Source organism: Moschus berezovskii, chromosome 10, assembly GCF_049115385.1.
Source record: "Moschus berezovskii isolate FMDL1 chromosome 10, NW_MosBer_1.0, whole genome shotgun sequence".
Classification (NCBI taxonomy): domain Eukaryota; kingdom Metazoa; phylum Chordata; class Mammalia; order Artiodactyla; family Moschidae; genus Moschus; species Moschus berezovskii.
This window is the reverse complement of record NC_142469.1, coordinates 109,460,881-109,482,264: the sequence shown is the minus strand read 5'-3', so window position 1 is coordinate 109,482,264 and position 21,384 is coordinate 109,460,881. Positions and strand designations below refer to the sequence as shown.

The following is a 21,384-nucleotide window of genomic DNA, read 5'->3' as shown; positions in this document are numbered from 1 at the left end:
AACAACAATATTCCTCTTCCCCCCGAGGGCGGGTGAGACAGCCTACTCCTCTTGCCTGACTTCTGACATTTAGCCCAGGGCTCAGAAGTCAGTAAAGTGGGGGTGGGGCGTGGAGGGAGAGACGTCCCTGGAGGGAGCACACGGAGACCCTTGGCGGGTGGGGATGCCCTCCGCTGGCACCCGGCGGGGGTGGAGCTCCGGGGACGGGGCGGGGCCCACCGTATCCGGCTCAGCGATCCACCCAAACCCGCTGGGGCTGAGCGGCGCCTTGAGTAGAGGGGTGGTGGGGTGCAGGTGGCCGGGGGTCCCGGGTCCCTCACCTGCAGTTGACGCTGCAGCTGCCTCGCCCGCAGCTCCCAGAAGCCCCCCCAACGGCCGCCCCGCACTGGCATCGTTCCGGCCTGTGGGCCTCGGGTGGTCGCCAAGGCGATGCGGGTGCGGGGCGGGGGCAGGGGTGGGAGCGGGGCGCGCAGGTGGACGTTTAGGGGGACGGGGCGGGAGCCCGGCGGGCGTCTGGGGGCGCGGGGGTCCTGGCAGGAGGGACCCCGGGGGCGGGAGGGGCCCAGGCTCCGTGGCGCGCGGCCCACCCTGCCCGGAAGGATGACGCGCAGTGACCGCCGGGCGCGCGCCGGAGCCCCTCACCTTCCGCGCGGTGACCTGCCTCCAGCCCTGCGCCCTGAGCACTGCAGCTGCGGCCGCTCCTGAGCAAAGTGCTCCCCCGTCCCGGCTTGGGGGCGTCCTGGCCCGAGGGGCGTCTCCACGCACAGCGGAGACGAGCTGGCCACCGCTGGGATCTGCGCCCTCCATGCTGGGTGTCCCCAGGAGGAGCTGCGAGACGGAGGCCCGGCGCAGCTGGGAGCCCAGGCCTGGCCGCGCTCCCTGCTCTGATCGGTGGGGACGGGGGTGCATGGTTCTGCCGCAGAAGACAGGGCCCCTTCCTGAGAGACCGGGATGGAGGAGATGAAACTTTGACAGGGTTTTTCAAAGATCGAATCAGGCAGCTGTCACTACCAGGAGAAACACACAGCGTCCGAAGACTGGGGGTGTGGGGACAGCTTTCATGGTCCTGGTGGCTCAGCAGTAAAGAATCCGCCTGCCGTGCGGGAGACCCCGGCTCAATTCCTGGATTGGGAAGGTTCCCTGGAGAGGAGAGAAGCTACCCACTCCAGTGCTCTTGGGCTTCCCTTGCAGCTCAGCGGGTAAAGAATCCGCCTGCAATGTGGGAGACCTGGGTTCGATCCCTGGGTTGGGAAGATCCCCTGGATTAGGGAACGGCTGCCCACTCCAGTATTCTAGCTTGGAGAATCCCATGGACGTCGCAAAGAAACATGACTGAGCGACTTTCACTTCACTTTAGTTACCTTCAGTTACCCAAATGATGGTCCTTAAACGACGGGAATCAGCACAACCAAGAAGGCCCAACCCCAGCCACGCTTCACCTCCCAGTTCTGTTATGCCTGGGGGAGCCTGGTGGACACTCTGCTCCTGAGGCTGCCCTTGTGTTTGGAGCCATCCTCCTGCAAAGAAATGTTTGCCGGCGGGCGGGCGGGGCGGTGTGCAGGGTGTTTTTTTTGCTGCACAGTTCACCTAGTGTTTTTTCTGTTAATATTTTATACTAATTAAAAGAAAAATCCCAATGTCCACTCAGCTATTTTTAAAACAGATCATCAGCAAGGACCACCCACCTGCTGTTAACACAGGGAAGTCTGCTTAGCACTCTGAGGAGAAAGGCATCCGAGAAGAACAGTGCGTGTGCATGAACAGCTGAATCACAGCAGCGCACCTGAGACCAGCACCCCAGTGGAAACCACACTTGTCTGTTCGCCAAGTCGTGTCCAACGCTTTGCCACCCCAGGAACTGTACCGTGCCGGGCTTCCCTGTCCTTCACTCTCTCACGGAGCTTGCTCAAACTTATAACTGACGTCCATCAGGTCGGTGATGCCATCCAATCATCTCATCCTGTCATCCCCTTCCCCTGCCTTCAGTCTTTCCCACCATCAGGGTCTTGAACGAGTCAGTTCTTCACATCGGGTGGCCAAAGTATTGGAACTTCAGCATCAGTCCTTCTAATGAATGTTCAGGATTAATTTCCTTTAGGATTGACTGGTTTGAGCTTGCTGTCCAAGGGACTCTCAAGAGTCTTCTCCGACACCACCGTTTGAAGACGTCAATTCTTCAGCACTTTGCTGTCTTTATGGTCCAGCTCTCATATCAGTGCATGACCACTGCAAAGACAATAGCCTTGACTATTACAGATCTTGGTTGGGAAACTGATGTCTTTGCTATTTTTAATACACCGTCTAGGTTGGTCATTGCTTTCCTGCCAAGAAGCATCTTCTAGTTTCATGGCTGCAGTCACTACCCGCAGAGATTTTAGAGCCCAAGTAGAAATCTGTCACTGTTTCCATTGTTTCCCCATCTATTTGCCATGCAGTGTTGGGGCCGGATGCCATGATCTTAGTTTTTTTGAGTTTTAAGCTGACTGTTTCACTCAACTCTTTCACCCTCATCAATAGCTTTCTATTAAAGTGGCATCATCAACTATACTCCAATATAAAAAGAAAAATTTAAACGACTTAAAACATAAAATAAAAATTCAGTTTAACACCGGAACCTCTGTTACCATTCTAGCTCCAGGCCATTTTCACCTGTACTCTCAGTAAAGAATAAGACACAAGCTCTTCACGAACAGGAAAGCGGAGGCCTCACCTGCTGGGGACACACGGACGCTGATGACACTTCGGCCCCCACTCTATCGTCGGCGCCCCGTCCCCCCGACCTCAGCTGTGCCCCCATCTCCATCCTCAGCCGTGGTCCAGTTGGTTGTTCATGCTGGAAACCTGCTGCGGGCAAACTCCAGGTATGTGGGCAAACACCTGGCGGACACTGTCCTCTCTCCCTTCTCCCGTGGTGGCCAGAGCCAGCAGGAAGCTGTGTCCCCCCGTACCCCGAGTTCCCCACTGTGGTTGGGGCGCCCTGACACTGCTCGGAGGGCAGCTGCCTTGCCTTGGTCCTCCTCTGCCTGCTGCAGTCTCTCCTCCCAAAGAAGGGACGGTTTTCTTAAGTCTACCATCTCCATGATTGCAGCGGGTCCTTGGAGTAAACCTGCCAAGTACCCGGACAGCCTCTTTACCCAGATCCAGTGACAAGGTTTATTTAAGGCACCACACATCTGTCTCCCTGTCTGCTTTGGAGCATCCACTGGCCAGCTCTCACAGAGCAGGCATTCACAAGACGTACTTTGTTGAATAAACTGTGCAAGGAGTTGGCTTTTATATTCCAATTTCAAGTCAGATATGTTACTGGGTAGCTCACCCTGGAGGAGGGCATGGCAACCCACTCCAGTGTTCCTGCCTGGAGAATCCCCGTGGACAGAGGAGCCTGGCGGGCTGCAGTCCATGGGGTTGCAGAGAGTTGGACACGACTCAGCGACTAGGCATGTCTGTCTTTTGGGGTTGTGTTGCTTTAGATGAACTGCACGAATACAGGCATGAAAACTGCTCACTTTCTGTACACAGTTCCATCCTGCAAGTCATGCCACCTCAGCTTTGATAGGACCCAGCATTTCCGAGACCAGCCTTCTACGCGCAAAGCAGGAAGGAATCCCCTTCCCCATGGCTGCCCTGGAAAGCTGCTCAGCGCGGCCCCCCAGCAGGGTCGTTACTGCCACAAAAGCACCAGAGCTGTGGGGCCGAGGATGGAGCCAGACCGACACTGACGCCGCCTCTACGTCTCTGGCCTCCTCTCTGGGCGTTACAGCACACCGAACATAAGCGCTTACAGCTCCAGTGTGGCAACGCCCGGCTCTGCGTGATCTTCTGAGTTTCTGCAACCCCGAGACCCCATCCCTTCATGAAGGTCCTTCTTGAAATCTGATGGCCCTGCTCAGAGGCCGTGAAGGTGAACGGCTGTGGGGGCACCTACTGGCTGGCCCAGCCCACCCACAGCTGGACACGCAGGCAACCAAACACGTGTCCCCTCGGTGCAGGGACGGGGCTCCCTGCCCTTAAGCACGTCACACGGGCCCCCTATTCACACAAGGTGTGATCAGAGGACTGGACGCTTAAGACACCCGGAGGCTGAGCGTCCGAGCGGTGGCCAAAGGGACTTGAACCCTCCGCGCATGTCTGTCCGGTCGGGAGGGGGGCCGTCCCCAGGGGCTGATGAGTGGACGGGGGGGACGGGGCGGGAAGGGGGCCTCCGTTGCTAATGAGTCTGCGACACTGGTTAATGTGATAGCGAAACCCTTAAATACATACAAGATTTATTAAAAATAGGCTGCGGACGCAATACAGTAGAAGTGGAAACCACAGCAGGCCTGATGTCTCCAGAGGAGCGCAGTCGGGAAAAGCACTTCACACGCAGTCACGCTTGACCTGGTTGTCCAGGGACGGCCAAATCCACGGGAACCGGCCTACACTCACACACAGAAACATCCCTGCGTGTAAACATTTACATGTGCTTGCATGTACTCATGTGTGTCTGCTATTTTTCTATATATTAACACGATAACAGTTCACCTGCATCTTTCTCTTTAAAGAAGCTGTGGATCAGTCCCCGTAAGGCTGCCAGTGTTCTCGAGAGGTCGGGAGGCGCAAGCATGCAGATCCTTCATAAACATTTAGAACCACTTACTCTCTTACTTAATGAGGGAAATGAGAGAAGCACACTTCCAGATACGAACCCTGATGGACGCAGAAAATATTTACACTCGCGTTGTTATGATTTATCTTACAGCTCTGAGGAAAGTGATTTCTAAGGCAGACAGCCCCTCTTCTCCTGGAAAGTGCGTATCTTCCTAACACGCCTATTGTTAAGAGACAATACGGTCAAGTCATCTAGAGCCGCAGCTAGGCTTGTCAAATAGAAAATTTGCTCATGATCACAAAATCATTGACTGTTTTAACATCACATAATATAAAACAAAGTGAGGTCCGTCTCCCCAACACCAGCCACGTATTCACAGCTGAAGAACTGACAGTGGTAACTAATAATTCAATACATGAAAATTAAATAACTCTATTCGAATGTAAAAAAATAGCCTGAACTGCCACGAGTCTCTCTGACAGTATCTCAGTTACAGATGCCATGCGCAATGGACCCTTCCTTCCCTGACAGCAGATCGGTATAAATCCAGTTCTTTTTCTGAGTTTGGATTTCTGAGCAACAGCTGTGCGCGGGCGTCACCCACTGAGCCCTCATTCTTCTTGGGTATGTTTGTTCCTGTTCATGTCAACACTGTGTAGCAGATATCCTCCTTGACAGATTCCCTTGGAAAAGTTGAAACAGTTAACTTTCTAACTTAAGCGCCATCTTCAAAATCACTAATGACTTATTGGCATAATAATCATCTGGTATTTATAAAAATAAAATTTCCTAAGCTTAAATCCTCAAAATTGTCTTCTTGGAGAAACTTGTTTCAATCAAACACTAGAGCTGATTCGGAGGGCTGCCCGTGGGGATGGCACCGTAGCGGTCATGCTCAGGTCTGCCCGCCTCCTGGCCGCAGGCACGGCAGGCTGGCACTCCTTGGCATGCCACGTCTGCATGGTCTCCCCAGAGGCCATGCTGACCCTCCTGTAGCAGGCTGCAGCTGCCGCTAAGCAGTGCAAACGACAGTCTGCGGAGTTCAAGCTACTCTGATTAGTGAACAGCAAGTTTTAGAAAAAGAACAGAAACAGGACTTCTTTGTGCTCCTTGCAGGGAGATGGGGGCGAAGACTCATCTCAGGGTCTTCTGCCCCTTTCCAAACCCAGACCCTAAAGAGACTGACCAGAAAGCTACCTTCCTGGGAGTCAGGTCAGTGAGAAGACAGTGTCTACAGTGTCTAGAGACTGTAGAAACAACAATCTCTCAGTAAAGTAAAGCGGAATTTCTTAGCGATGGAACCCTTCCACATGCCAAGCCTTCTGGAAGCAGGCTCCCTGGGACCTGGGTCCTCAGGCGGCGCCGTCACCAGGACCCCGAGGGACCGGGCTGGAAACAGGGCTGTCCTCACTTCGTGTTCAGCTCGTTCTCCAGCTCTGTTAACTTGCGAGAGGCCTTGACTTTATTGGAGACGTCGTGGCCTTGGGAGAAAAGGCGCTGGCGCTCCCTGAACGTCAGGTTTTCAGGGGCTCCGGGACCCCCAGGGACATCTGCTTCTTGGCTGCAGGAGGGACAGGCACAGGGTTATTTCTCGGAGTAGAAACGACCCGTCAGCAGGTAGCTCTGCTCATGTGAGGGCGATTAGGTAAAACTTTCTAAGGCAGAGGCTCATTCTATGTTTCATTCCGTCATAACCCTGCTGGGGCTGTATTCAAACCCATGTGGGAAAGGGCACAGTGTTCTCCTTAATTAATGTTCACTTTCTCCAGTCACACCCAACTCTCTAAAAGCTAGTAACATCAGTGTTAGCAAGCAGACGATCCTTAGCAATTAAGTTTAACTGAAGAGGTACAGTTTTAAAATCCAGCACTTTAATGAACCCTACCTGCATCTGAGAAGCGCCTATCAACATACTAACGGCCCGCGATAACAAGTTACCCTGAAACATTAAAGGTGTAAGACCACTGTGGGCGTCAGCAGTTCTGATCGCACCTGGCTGAGGACGCCTGCTGAACTGCGGGGCGGCCTTGCGTGGCCCGCAGAACACCAGGGCTTTGCCCTGGGGGTCTCGCTCCTCTGTGGTGGATGCAGACGGCAGCACGTCCAGCTCCTTCCAGTCCCCACCAGAAACCCTGGGGCCCGCGCACCGTCTGAGGCAGAACCATATCAGCAACACGAAGTAAACAAAGCCTCTGAGCTCACACAACTCTGAACAGCAAGAAACGCCCGAGCTGACAACCAAGTCTCTGAAATTTGAGTCCAGCCTCACAAAGTGCCCTCAGTGACAGCGAGACACCCGCACAGCACAGCTTCAGCGAGTACCTCTTAGACGGTCTCTCTCTCGGGTCCCGATAAACATCATGGGCTCCAAAAACTGCTCCAGCAGATCCCACGTAAGAGTTTGCTCCTTTTCCGTAAAGAGAAAAAGTCACGGTTAAAGTACCTGCATTATTCCAGAACCACTCTCACGATGAAGATGCAGTGCTCAGGACCTCTTAAGTCCTGAAAAAGCAGCAGCGAAAGGCTCTTTGAGATAGTGGCAGACACTCAACGGAAACCACATCCCTGGGTGGCCTGAGCAACCCCCCCATGGCCCTTACAGGTGCCGGGAACCTAGCCCACGGCCTTACTATTAGGGGAAACTTAAGTCTAAGAGAGTAATAACTAGAAAGCTCAAATCAAGTAAATATGTAACTAACACGAATTCACAATAAAAATCCACAGATGGCAAAATGTTTCAGACACCCCTGACACTAAGAACTTTCTTACAAGATCACAGGGAGCAAATGTTCCTCTTTTCAGAGCAGTTACTGAATCTTCCCCACAAAATAAATGGCTATAATTCTTAAAACATTTGGGAAAATAAAAAAGAAGAGGTCCTAAAACTCCCTAAGGTCTGATACTAATGCCGCAGACACAAAATCACTGACCAAAAAGGAGGCCCGAGGCAGCATGGCATGACTGTCAGACGCCTGGGCCGGGGCCCCGTGCTGCGGGTCAGTTGGCTGGTAACTGTGGATGAGTGCTGCCCAAGATCAAAAAAGATGACACCCATAAAAGCTTTAAATGCATCCAAATATAAAGTAAAAGTGCCATTAATGATAAGATAGTCAAAATCACAATGCAGTCAATCAGTACTAGTGTGCTTCTGTTAATTGCAATTTGTCAACAAGAAAATCTCACACTTCAAAGAATCTTTTGCTTATAACCCAGGTTAGGGTAATAAATGCTCAAAATACTCAGCAAACACTGACACTGCTGCACATTGGACTCAACAGGCCAGCAAACAGCCACAGTACGTCAGGTTAAAATGACCCTTCTCACAGGCTGCAGCGATGAGTCTATGCTTCTTTGCTCCCTTTATAAAGAGGTGTCTTTTCCATGGCTGTGTGGGGTGCGTCCAAGGAGCTCGGCCACTCCTGGCACCCTCCTTGCACCGCTGCTGGCACTGCGTCTTGCTCGTGAGTCAGCTGGGGTACCCACAACCAGGGCACAGGAGTGGTCCTCCGCCAAGACTCAAAGATGAAACAGAAAGACGTCTCTAATTTATAGTAACCCGTTCTATACCTTTAGATAAATTATTGGCAGAGTGAAAAATTTTCCATTTTAATTTTACTTTTTTCTTCAATTTGCCTTAAAAATGTTGTGTTTCATCTTTTGAGTTTTGATTGAGGAATACTTCCTTGTTCCCACTAGTAAAAATCAATTGTTGAAAATTTTCAGAATTTTTGATCAGCGTATCAGACAGTCTGGGCTGAGTGCCGCTGGCAGAGCGGAGAAACGGGAGTTGGAGGAGCACAGACAGGAGGACCGCAGGTGGAGCAGATCACCCCCAGGCCATGATCGGAACCGGATTTCAAAGCCAGTGCTGATCAGATGGGCCGCGCTGAGTGAGGGTGCCTGGGGTTGGGCGGTGGGCGGCTGGGGCGACCCGGCTTTACCTCGACCTCTGGAGTGGCCGGGCCAGATGGGGCCGGGTTTGGAGGGAGAGGGCGGGGGCGGGCCGGCCCTGGGCCCAGTCCTGCTGGTGCCGGGCGGGGGTGGCTGGAATGGGCCGGAGAGGAAGATGCCGTCGGAGGCCGGGCGCGCCCTCCTCCCGGAGGGCCTGTTCTGACCTGCCGGCTCCTCGTCCTCGTCCTCCTCCTCGTTGTAGGCCACGAACTTGGCGGTGTAGAGGGCGTCTGGGGAGAAGGCCTGCGTCTGCAGGTAGGAGGCGGTGCGCTGGGGCGGCGGTGGCGGGCCAGCGGGCTCATAGCCGCGCGGGAGCGGCGGGCGGCCCAGGCCCGGCTCCTCAGGCTCCAGCAGCCGCCGCTCGGCCTCCTCGTGCTGTCGGCGCCGTTCGGCCTCCAGGCGGCTGTAGTAGCCATCCTCCTGCCGCCTCTGTGGCCGGGAGACAAAGGGCGGGTCAGCAGGCAGCAGGGGGGGTCCGCCCCAGGGTCCCCCCTAGCGCCAGCGACTGCCACGGCAGCGGGCAGCTGGGCCTGGACACGGAGCCGCTGACAGAACCAGGAGGAAGCAGGGACGAACCCTGGGCGCCCCTCCTGCTTTCAGTGGGATTTCCACTTACCTGTGGCTCCTGAGTTTAAAGACAAAACTGAACAGTAACTGGGCTCTGACTGGCACCTGCAGAGGGCCAGCCCCCGCCCCACCCCGCAGCGCACGGAAGGGCAGGCCTAAGTCGCCTGGCTCCTTTCCAGTGACCAAAGGGAAATTAATAGGAAACCCACACTGTCTCTTCCCAAGGTGACCACCAGCGAACAACGCGTCCCCCAGCCCTTAGTTTGTGTCTCCCTGCCAGAGAGGAAATCGGAGAGCCAGGCACGACAGCAACAGCAGCGGATAGTCCAGTGTATTTTGACACATACTGTACATTTTTCTGACATACATCTAGGTGCGCAAACTACAGTTGACAGGGTTAATTTAACATTGAAAAAGGTAACAGCACAGTTTTGTTAAAGATTGACAATCGTTTCAGAACCCAAGAATAAAAGCGAGGAAAGGAGCGGAAAGGCCACACGGAACGATCTGACTTAAGCTGTGGTGGGCTCCGCGTTGCAGACTTTAAACCCACGCGCCCAGGGCAGCCAGCGGCACAGAGCTGCAGGCACCAGGGGCAGGGCTGCCAGTCCCCGTGGCACCGTGCACGCTTTGGCTCCCGCCCACTCCACACGCACGGGTGCGCACGCACACACACACACAGAGTGAGCACACAGAGCTCTGCCTTCCAGGGATGGGGCAATGCACCAGCACACACGCCAGCCTCGTCGTGGCCCTGACCACTTTTCACGCTATGCTGAGCCAACCAGAAGGAAAAGCATTTTCATCTTATTTCCACACAGAATGAGCATTCCCTTACAGAGGAGATCCAAACTGAATGAGCTCCGCGGACTCTGAGCAGAGCCATTGGGAGGCCTAGTGCTCCACGAACACCATTCGCATGGTGACATTTCAGGGAGAGACCACAGCTCATCCTTCAGTTATGTTAAGAGCAGACACAGCCATGTGACGTCATTCTGCTGGACAGGTGTGTGGTCCTTCCATGACAGAGCAAGCCCACCCATTTTGGACATTCTATATAAAAAAAAGCTTATCTGGCTTCTTTTTGCATGGAGCACTCAGTCACGGAAGCAGGTACCCAAACACAAGTGCATCTGATATAACACAAGCTGTGAGAATGCACGTTGCAAAAAAAACCCAATGACAGAGTTTCCCCACATGGAGAACAGGCCCGGCTGTCTCCCCACGGCACTGCTTCCAGGTGGTCGGAGGTACAGGGGAAGTGGACACCGCAGACCCAGGGCTGGGGGTTCAGACTGTGGAGGTCCACCACCTTGGAGAGCTCACTGAAGCGCATGGGGTCTTCCCCCAAGCCCAGCAGCCCTGGGCACCTCGCAACTGTCCAGGTCCCACCAAGCGAAAGGGGCCGCACACGTCATGGGCCCGCCCTGCTCGCCCTGTCACCCCTGGAGCCCATGTGGCTCCTTGCAGCCCACCGCTCCCGCCTGCATGGAAGGGACCATGTGGACGGCTGCACCACTCGTACCCTGTCCCTGGATCCTGAGGTCCGGCAGCAAGCCCAGGGCTGGAGGCGTGCCCAGAGGCGGGGTTTTGCACTCCCTGCTCAGATTAGGTCACGTGTGGTCACATTAAGACCAATTAAATGGGTTCCCTGACCCTTACAGACAAATAACAAGTCGAGTTATCTACCGGTGGACACACTAAGTGAAACGGAAACCCTTTGTGCTGCGTTTTCTGTAGGCCACTGGCCAGAATCTGGTCACTTTCATAAAGAATCGATTCGAGATCCTGTTTGTTCTTCTAGGCTCCTGTCCTTCCCCAGGCCCGACCCCAATGTGACCACTTCCCAGTGACTGACCGGCGCGGCCGCACAGGCCCCACAGTCCGCAGGCCAGAGGGACGAGCCCCCGAGAACGGCGGTGGGGGCCCGGTCCGCAGGCCAGGCGGGAGGCCAGCGCGGGGGCGACCCTGCCCGCCGCCCTGCCCCGCCCGCGCTCTGGCCGCAGCCCTCAGAGGACCAGGACCTTGTCTTCGGCCTCGCGCCTGACCCGCTCGTCCTCCTGCCGGCGCCGCTGCTCCTCCTGCCGCGCGCGCTCCTCCGCCTCCCGCGTCCGCATCTCCTCCAGCTGCTGCTGCCGCCGCCGCTCCTCATCCTGCAACTGACGACACGGGCCCGTCAGTCCGTGCCCCGGCCCGGGGACGCGCCGTGCGGCCGGCACGCACGCACATGGCCAATGGACATGTGCACGCACGCGGCCTAGACACACATGCACCTCATGGCCGGACACGTGCACACGACACACGCACGGCCGAGACGCAGCACACGCACACCGCACACATGAACGACTGACGAATATGCACACACAACATGCGCACGGCAACCGACACGACACAGACGCATGGCCGACACATGGGCGGCCGACAGACACGCGCATGGCCGACAGAGCGCACACGACACTTGAACGGCCAAGAGACACGCACACACGACAAACATAGCACGGCCAACAGATGCAGATGCACACAACACTCGACACGCACACACAACACACACGCACATGACACTCAACACAGCACAGCCCAGACACAGCACATAGCCGACAGGCACACACGCGCACAGCTGAGATGCATGCACATGGCCAACGGACATACACACACAACACATGCATGGCGGAGACATGTGTGCACAAGACACGTGCAGGACGTGCACGCGTGCAGCCAATGGGGACACGACACAACACACGGCCAACATGTGCACGCGCATGGCCGACAAGACGCGCACACGACACACGCATGCGGCCGATGGACACGTGCAGATGACACATGCACACGCCTGAAAGACACATGCGCATGGCCGACGGACACACGACACGTGCACACGACACGCGAGTGGCTGACACGTGCACGTCAGATGTGCACGACACTCGACACACACGACATATGCGCACACCATACACAGCAAGACTAACAGACACACGCGCACACAACACAGCCCACAGCCGACAGATGCCCATGACACTCATGCACACGACTGACAGCGCACATGACATGCGCACGAGACTCCACATGCACACAGCTGACAGACACACATATACGAGGCTTGACACACACACGGCTGACACACAGAACACATGCGCACACAACACACACATGGCTGACACATGCACACGCCACACACACCGCGTGGCTGACACACAGAACACACGCGCACACAACACACACATGGCTGACACATGCACACGCCACACACACCGCGTGGCTGACACACACAGAACACACGCGCACACAACACACACATGGCTGACACATGCACACGCCACACACACACACGGCTGACACACAGCGCACACGACACACACAGTACACACACAGCACACGCCTGGCCGACAGACACAGCGCACACGACACACACAGTACGCACATAGCACATGCCCGGCCGACAGACACAGCGCACACGACACACACACGGCTGACACACAGCGCACACGACACACACAGTACGCACACAGCACATGCCCGGCCGACAGACACAGCGCACACGACACACGCACATGGCAGTTGACACATGCACGCACACAGCACATGCCCGGCCAACAGACACAGCGCACACAACACACGCACATGGCAGTCGACACATGCACGCACACAACACATGCCCGGGCAGCAGACACAGCGCGCACACAACACACGCACAGCTGAGCACAGACACCAGGCAGGTCACGCAGTACCACCTCACAGCTGTCCCCACCCTCCAGAACCACCTCAGAGGATGAGGTGTACCCTACACACGCACACGGCAGGCAGGTGTGACACTTATACTAGAACAAACCCACGAACCAGCTCGTGGCCACCAGCAGTCGGACCCTGGCACATGGAGCCACAAAACCCTGGACTGCCTCCTGCCTGCGCCCCATGCCAACTGCCACCATGAAGGTCAAGAAGCACGCCTGCACTCCTGGCCCACAGCAGGTGAATCCCAGTCTCTTGGTGGGGAGGGCTGGGGGCTCAGGGGGGCAGGCCACCTGCCTAGTCTTGGGGACCAGGTTTCGAGCTCTCCTTCTGTCCTGGCCCTTTGCCATCCACTCCCTCTGGGTCCCATCCTGGACTTAAGAATCCCTCCTCAGCTCGGGTGTCCCCTAATACAGAATCTGAGCCTGACATTTGAGACAAACCTTATTCTCACGCTCTCCTGCTATACTTCTGCCAAGTAACGTCCATTGTGTCTGAGCGCCTCCAGGGTCTGGGGCCTTCGAGTCCACCTCCCACCAGCGCCCGCCATGTTCAGGCAACTACTTGTCAAAAAGCACGTCTGCTCTTCCAAAACTCACCACCTGACAGCTTCCAATTATTTGTTTTTCAGGGTCTTTCTCAAACAATACAAATTTAATCTCTCTCCTTCAAAGTCCTAAGATGTATTGTACCTGGCTTTCAGCTCCTTCAGTCTGCCAGTCACACCTCTGGCAGGAGGACGAATATGCCTCCAGGGACCCTGGAAAAGCACATGTGACTGGCAGAGAACAGAGTCTTTCCATCATGTCCACAGGACACAGCGACTTCTGCTGTCACAGCCCAGGAGGACGCGCACTTTTTCTTCTCCATCACAGACCTGGGCTGGGCTAGCACCCACAGCCCCCTACCTTCCTACTTCAGCGAGGAAGCCGGCAGAAGCGCCTGCTCCGTGGAGGTGCAGAGGCAGCCCCTAGCTGGGGTCAGCTCGCTGGAGGGTCTGCAGCACCAGTGGAGGAGGCGTCAGCACAGATGTGGGAAGCAGCTCCCAAATAAGAGGGACGAGATGAAACGCCAACTGATCACACCAAGTATCTCCAACACGTGGAGGAAGGTAAAACTGCAAGAATGCAACAGAGACTCCTCTGTTACCCAACAAAATACAAACTACCTCATTATGTCTTACCTTCTGATCACACCAAGTATCTCCAACGCGTGGAGGAAGGTAAAACTGCAAGAATGCAACAGAGACTCCTCTGTTACCCAACAAAATACAAACTACCTCATTATGTCTTACCTTCCCTAGATCTAAGTAAACACAAGTTCCAAACAAGAAAAACCGTGTACACTGAACTCACCAATGAATTCTTTCACGTTAAATAGAAGTATAATTTTAAGAAATCAGAAAAATTTCAATTCTTACAACTACTAAATCTAAAAGCAAGCATTTTTCTCTTAAAAACCTTCCTCTTCTAAATCCTGATGTATAAGCAAGCAGCCTTCTCCCTGTGCCCAGTTCACCAGTTTCTATCTTCAAAGCAGTGAATGAACCACTGCTATTATAACTAAGGCAGTTTCTTTCCACTATTTGGTAAGTTGTTTTGGGTATTTTCATTTTCAAAACAAAACTGTTTTGTTTTTCACAAATATTCTGCTTTACTCAAAAACAAACATCAAACTAAAAACCCAAAGCACAACTGAGGGCACAGTCTCTTAATCCGCCCCGAAGAACAGATACAGACGCCACACTGGCCTGCAGAGCTCGCTCACGCTCCACAGCAGTTAGAGGACACCTCGGGTTAAGTCAGAAAGTTAGTGACCCTGACACCAACGACAAACTGTGTGCAGAAACAGTGCAGTGAGATGGGAGAAGCCAAGCTCGCTGTCGTACCCTGAAGGACGGAGAAGCCGCACGCTACCAAAACAGCCTGGCAGGAAGCTCTACTGGGGGAAACATATCTCAACAGATCAAACAGTAATTCCAACAGAGAGTCAGCCCAGCCCAGACCACAGTCACTGAAACCAACTATCGTGCTGGGATTTAAACGCAGGATGGAAGCCTGAACCAACTTCTTACAACACTGGTGCAGCCCACATTTCCCAGAAAGGTATTTTGAGGGGTTAAAAAAGAAACAGTATGCTGAGATTTCTGTGTTTGTATCTTTGTACCACAAAAATATACGAATTCATTACATCTTTAATTTACAACAGAAATCCCATTAAGGCAGACAATCACATTGAAATATCTGAGTACAAACAGGGTCAAAATACCGCTTTTTGACATTTTCTCTGAAAAGCAACTACAAGTCTATTAAAGCACACGACCTGTAGGAAACCTCTCTCTCCGCGGGCCTTGTCTGCTTATGCTCCTACCCATTAAAAATATTCACTCTCAAGAATTTCATAGGGCCCCAATAAAGATGAATCATCCTGATTAGGCAATTATCAGGCTGGGACTTTGGGTCCCATCCTGGCAATCGCAGCTCCTGGCGCATTTCCCAGAGGAATCTGCTGGGGGGTGGGGTGGCTCCTGGGGAGGGGGGGCGGTCCCTCACTGGGCAACGCAGCGCTCGCCCTCAGCCTGAAGGGCTCCCTTCCCCTTCTCTTCAGCAGAAGATACGTGGACCCAGAGCTCCAAGGCAAGCGTCCAGCTGCTGAGACACTGACCAAGGAGAGAGCCCGAGGTGGGGCTCCCCGCACACCAGGCAGGCTGGAGTGCTGGGGGAGGGGGAGTCAGCTCCGCACAGGCGCACAGCGGTCAGGTGGGCGCGTGCGCACAGGGTCCAGAGTGGGAGGCGCAGGATGGAGTGCAGGCAGGGGGTGTGAGCCGTGGGCCTGGAGGCAGCAGGCTGAACAGAGGGAGTGATGGACACCAAGAGACCAGAGGCAAGGCTACCCTTCGCTTCTCTTGTCACCATAGCAACCAGCTGGGGGAGGGTCCTACACCAGCGGCCCTGCCTCTGCCCCTGGGGACACGGCAAGAACTCAGCTATAACATTAACACCTTGGGGGTAATCAGGCTAAGAAACCTGGTGCCCACAGTCAATATTAACACTAGAAATAATCTTTAAAAAAACAAAGAAAAACCCTGAACTAGTCCTTTGAAACAAAAATCTCAGTGCACCCCATCCTAACAAATTGTGACTCAGCTGTCACACCCCCCCCCCAGAAATGGGACTGTCTTGGGGCACCGGGCCGCCCGGCCCACACGCGTGTGATAAGGACGTGGAGAGACAACTGGAGGTGACTGGCGCTCCCCCTCTCTCCCCCACAGACACCTCAACACACAGAGCAGAGAGGGAAGCACACCTCCCACCTCTGTCTCACGGGCAAGGAAAAGGTAAGCTCAGAAGACACGCCTTTCAGTCACCAAGGAGGAGGGGGTTCCCCTTTGCAGTGACACTGCCACTGGGGTATTTAAATTCATTAAAGGAAAACAGAACAAAAAAAAAGGGCTGCTGTTTGGGGGAAAGGCCATTAAAGTCAAGCCTGGATTCAGATTTTTCTCAAAGGATGGTTAGACCTGGCCTTGCGTCATTTAAAAGTTGACCAGCAATAAAGGCTACTTAAGAGTCAGTATCGATACCCTGGTAAGAACATAAGTGACAGAAACCCAGTCCCCAAGCACAGTGGACGCTATCACAGCCCACTCAGTCTCCCCAACATGGACACGAGACACCACGGTTACCACACAACATGACTGTGTTGTTCGCAAGGAGTGTTTCTCAGCAACGAACTGGTATGGCTGTAAGTTAAACTAAAACCACGTGATATTAAAGAAAACAGGGTAATGTTTACTAGAAATTCCTTTTTCTCCACCAAGACAGTTACATCGTAATTGGCAAACAATGTCAGAAGCAGCTGAACTGAGCTTCTAAGGATACTTAAAATGCACTTCTAATGTACGAAAACGAGTCATCACTCACTGCACTCTGCTCTGTGCTTATGAGCACACAGGGATATATGGTATGAACTTCAGGACTAAAACTGAGTAAAGGTCAGAACCAGAAACAAACAGTAAGCAACACTTAAAATTAACAGAGAAGAGCAAAGGATAACTACATCTAAACACATCGAAAGGCATGCTTCCAGAGTCAGGGGACTACATACAGGTCCTGATCTAGGACACCCCTAGGACCAGGTCTACTGAAAACATAAAACCACCACCACTAAAGGGAAAGAGGAAATCGGACAGGAAAAGGCACCCAAGGGAAAGAAACAGGAACATACCAAATCTAGAACAGAGATTGCTGGCACAGCAGTCTGCTGCAGGCAACAGAGAAGGAAAAAAAGAAAGATGAAGTGTGAAAACAGGCTCCGTTAGGACCTGGATCCGCCATCAGCACGTCTGCGGTTCTCATGCTTCATCTGCGCTTGAGGACAGCCCAGGAGAGAAGTCAAGACTAGACTAACTTCTAGTACTCAGAAACAGAAAAGTGCCCACATGGTGTTAAATACTTAAGCTTCGTTAGTAAGACACACAGAAACTAAAAAAGTAAAATTTCCCTTAGCACTCTCACTTGGAGACTAAGATATTAATCTTAACATAATGATAAACAGATATTTTTAATTAAATTATCATAAAGAACTTTCTAAATAGCATGATTCATACTAAAAGGCTTTGAAATATTCAGTGTTTCAATCACTTTGAAAAACTGATAGACCTTCAATAAAAATTTAGTCTTCAGAGAAAAGAATAAGTGTAGAAATATTACAAGTGGTTTCTAACTTTACTCTAAGCAATAAATTTAATCATGCCCACTTATTTACCATGAACCTCAGCTTTAGGCTCAGAGTTAAACCTTCTCTGCTCATGTGGGGCAGAGCCCAGGGCCACGGCCACAGCAGCCATGCAGGGCCCGCCTGCAGCGCGTCCCCTAGGACTGGGTGCAGCAGGCGTGGCAGCCGTGACGGGCACACAGCTAACTGCCTACGGACGGTGCCAGGGCGCTGGGCAGAAGGTGGGGACAGCTCAAAGGAGTCCTATGCTCCAAGTAATTATTCATCAAACAGCTGCTGTGTCAAAGGAAACAGTCATTCTTGAGGAGGTGTATTCCTAATGACTTACCTAATACAGTGTAATAGTTAACATTTACACCTTTGTTTATGAAACAAATTTCTCAAGAGAGATTCCAGCTGAGTTTTGGACTAAGTCATATGCATGTCTGTCTGCTAACGTGTATCTAACAAGAAATGTATGCGGTGACGTCCCAGGCCTTAAGGGCACACACTGCCCACTCAGGATACTCTCTGCCAAGGGTCTAGGGCTGAATTTCATCCTGAGCTGGAAAGATTCGAGGGTCTGACAACACAGCCACTGGTTCAGGTCTCTAGTACAGACAGCATCAGAGGGGAATTAGAAACAAAAGCCAAAGACAAAAAGGACATGCCCTTTGCCGTATTTTCTCGAAATACTGCATTATACTAAAAAAAAAAAAGAACATCACTAAAATTCATTAACATGAAACGGTCACTAGCACTTGCTGCAAATTAATACCAGTAAGTGCTCCTCTGTCAACAGCGCTCCTGAGAGGGCAACAGGAGATATCAGATTTGGCGTTTTAACAGTCTATACTGCCCTAAACTAAGATGGATTTTACTTTCTTTTATGTGATACAAAGGCAACAGAAACTACTTTCATAATATGGCAAACTATAAAGTCCTAAGTTCTCAGTACCTCTCCACTGCCACTGAAACATAATGCTCGTTGGTTTAATACCATCCACTTCATCAATGTGTGACCACACAGAGTCTGTTTCTGGGGTGACAACAAACTCGACTCTGCCGCTGTGCTCAGCCCCACCCCGCCCTGCGGGACCCCAGGGAGCGCCGATGGTGGAGACCAGGGGCCGCCCGTTTGCACAGCGCCTAAGTGGCCTGGTGCTGCCGTCAGAGGCTTTCCTGCTCCAGTAGCGGAGCTGGGAAGTTAAGAGTCTGGCCCACCCAGCCAGAGAGACACTGACTCTCCGGCCATTTCAGCAACCACCCCCCCATCACGGTGACCGCTATTACGTAACTGGTCTCCACCAGCGCTGGCGAGAGGGCTGAAGCAAAGGTTCAGGGCCCCACGCGTCTCGGGAGCAGCTCGCCCTGGCCCCCGGGGACAGCGGCTCCCGCAAGGCGCCCGCCCGCCCGGCCGCCCGTTACCCGCGCTCTGCGCTCGGCCTCCAGGCGCTGCATGAGCAGCACGGTGTCCACGTCGTCGTCCTCCTCCTCCTCCTCGTCCTCGTCCTTCTGCTTGGACTCCTGCAGCCGCTTCTGGAACTGCCACTCCAGCAGCAGCTTGCGCAGCCGGTCGCTCTCCTCGGCCGAGCGCTCGGCCTTGCCCTGCAGCTCCTGGATCTCGCGGCTCAGCAGGTCCACGATGTGCAGCTGCTGCTGCTTCTCCAGCTTCTCGCGCGCGTCGCGCTTCCAGGGGTCGGGGGACAGGCTGTCCCCGGAGGCCAGCTCCTCCCTGCTGACCGTGATGTACTGCAGGTCCCTGCGCTCGATGGTGCGTGGCTGCTGCTGCGGCTGCAGCTCGCGGATCACGGTGTCGGGAGCGCGGGGGGGCGCGGGGGGCGGCGCGGGCGCGCGCAGCTGGCCCAGCCGGCGCTCTTGCTCCCGGCGGCGGCGCTCGCGCTCCTCATCCAGGCGCGCTTTCTCCTTCTCGTACCAGCGCTGCTGCTCCTCGCGCTTCTTGCGCTCGGCGGCCACCTGCGCCTGGGCGGCGGCGGCGGGTGGCGGGGGTGAGTCCGCGTCCGCCTCCCCGGCATAGGACCCGGGTGGCAGAGGCGGCAGGGCCGGGTCAGTCCGCACAGGCGGGGAGGCGGCTGGCGTCTTCCAGCGCCCGGGGCCACTCTTGGTGAGCGTGGAGGCGGGGGTGCCCGCCTTGGAGGGGGGCCCCAGGTGCTCCTGGCTGGACGCGCTGGAGCCCAGTGAGGAGCCCTGCGTGGGCCAGGCGTCGCCGCCGTCCGACCTGCGCTCTGTGGCCGCCTCCGCCCGCAGCCGCTCGGGGTGGTAGGCATCCTCGCGGAGCTCCTCCTGGGAGCGGGTCACACGCTGGAGGGAGAGGGGGCGTGCATGCCTCAGCCACAGGTAGCGGCTTCTGAGACTCCCTGAGGTTCCTCCCAGGAGAAGTGGACATTTGGGAAACTGCAGCGAGGCCCACACGGAGGCCATCCCGCCACTCCCACACCAGGACAAGTTGCCTCCGCCCCACACCTCTGGGGGCAGACGGGGCCAGCAGGAGCCAGCGCCTGAACTGAGCGACTGGACTGACACCATGAATCCGAGCCGGCAGACACCACTCTGTTCCTTCCAGGCCCGGCCAGACTCAGCTCAACTGGAGTCTCCCCACCGCTGCGATCCCGGGACAAGCGGGGCCACTGCTTCCGCCCCCACACCCCCCAGCACCTGAAGTGAGCGACTGGACTGCAGACACCCCCTCCCCTTCCAGGCCCAGCAGGGCCGTCTGCCCACCGCTGCGATCCCAGACCGTAGTTGGGTACGTGATTGTCACCAAGCCTAGGCAGCGCCTGCCTTTAAGCGAGCATTTAACCTCCCTCCCCAGTCTCTCAGTGTGGACAGTTAGCTTTCACACACGGAAACACCAACAGCCCCTCCCCGCTCAACTTCCCCCTGACGGGCCACACCCACCTCCCTGGGGTAAAACCAGGAGCTGGGTGGGCACGGGCGGGGCGGCGGCAGGGCTGGGTGCATCGCACAGGGGCGGGGAGGCGGCTGGGGCCACTCCCAGTTAGCATGGAGGCCTCATCCAAGTTATCTGCTAACTTCCTAAAACTCGAGGCCCTGGGTTTGGCCCTGAAAGCCCTTCCCTGTGGTCACCGTGCCCGTCGCAGGAAGCTGCCACGTGCCCCGCACTTAGCGCCAGGCCCCGCCCTGGTGGGTGGAGCGCCTCTGATCGGGGGCACCAGCGCCCGGAGCCCCGCCTGCTCATCCAGCCTTCTGCTTCCCTCCTGCAGCCTCAGCCCCACTGGCGGACCAGGGTCTTTTCTGCTTCCCCAGGCGTGGAACAGCCACGTGCCTGGATGCGGTCCGGGTTCTCAGTCTGCCTCCCACAGTCTCGGAACCTCCCCCCACAGACCGCAGACGTTCATTAAGCGACACTGAGTGCATGGAAAACCCGGCGCAAGTCAGGCAGGACCCCTCCCTTGTGACCGCAGAGCCCCGCACATTGAGGCAGCGGCAGCCCGGCACCGCTCTACAGCGGACGCTGACCGTGCCGCGCGCACTGGCCTCCTAGGGGCTGGGGACGCCCTGGGCCCGCGCCTCTCACCTGGACGGCGGCGCTGGAGTGGTTTCCGTCTGCCAGCACGTGGGGCTTCTCCTCGAAACCCAGCCACTGGCTCTGAGGGGGCGCCACGCGGTCCTGGGACTTGGAGGCTGGGAAGGTGAAGTACTCCCTGGTGGACGTCTGCGTGGGGATGGGGTAGGCTTCAGGGCGGGGCGGAGGCATCTGCTCCTGCGGACGGGGGTAAGCAGCGTTTAGCAGTGTGTACCACAGACTGGTTAACTTCAGGGATCTGTGTTAAAATATAATCTGTGTATTTTAA

At 55.0% G+C, this 21,384-nt stretch overlaps 1 protein-coding gene across 23 annotated transcripts in view; it reads right to left on the bottom strand.

Moving 5' to 3' along the window:
* Positions 1-4,228: 4,228 nt before the first annotated feature.
* Positions 4,229-21,384, bottom strand: part of AFDN (afadin, adherens junction formation factor) — a 113,367-nt gene continuing 96,211 nt past the window's right edge. For 6 of the 23 annotated variants that reach the window (XM_088840900.1, XM_055433270.2, XM_088840901.1 and 3 more), the window contains 7 exons: positions 21,108-21,293; positions 18,977-19,870; positions 17,060-17,095; positions 11,131-11,265; positions 8,530-8,968; positions 6,911-6,995; positions 4,229-6,149 (listed from right to left, as the gene is read on the bottom strand). In XM_088840900.1, the coding sequence (XP_088697026.1) occupies positions 5,996-6,149; positions 6,911-6,995; positions 8,530-8,968; positions 11,131-11,265; positions 17,060-17,095; positions 18,977-19,870; positions 21,108-21,293 (1,929 nt within the window). In that variant the 3' untranslated portion in view covers positions 4,229-5,995. The remainder of the gene's footprint in view (positions 6,150-6,910; positions 6,996-8,529; positions 8,969-11,130; positions 11,266-17,059; positions 17,096-18,976; positions 19,871-21,107; positions 21,294-21,384) is intronic. The other 17 variants (XM_088840903.1, XM_055433281.2, XM_055433283.2 and 14 more) reach the window with 9 other exon arrangements.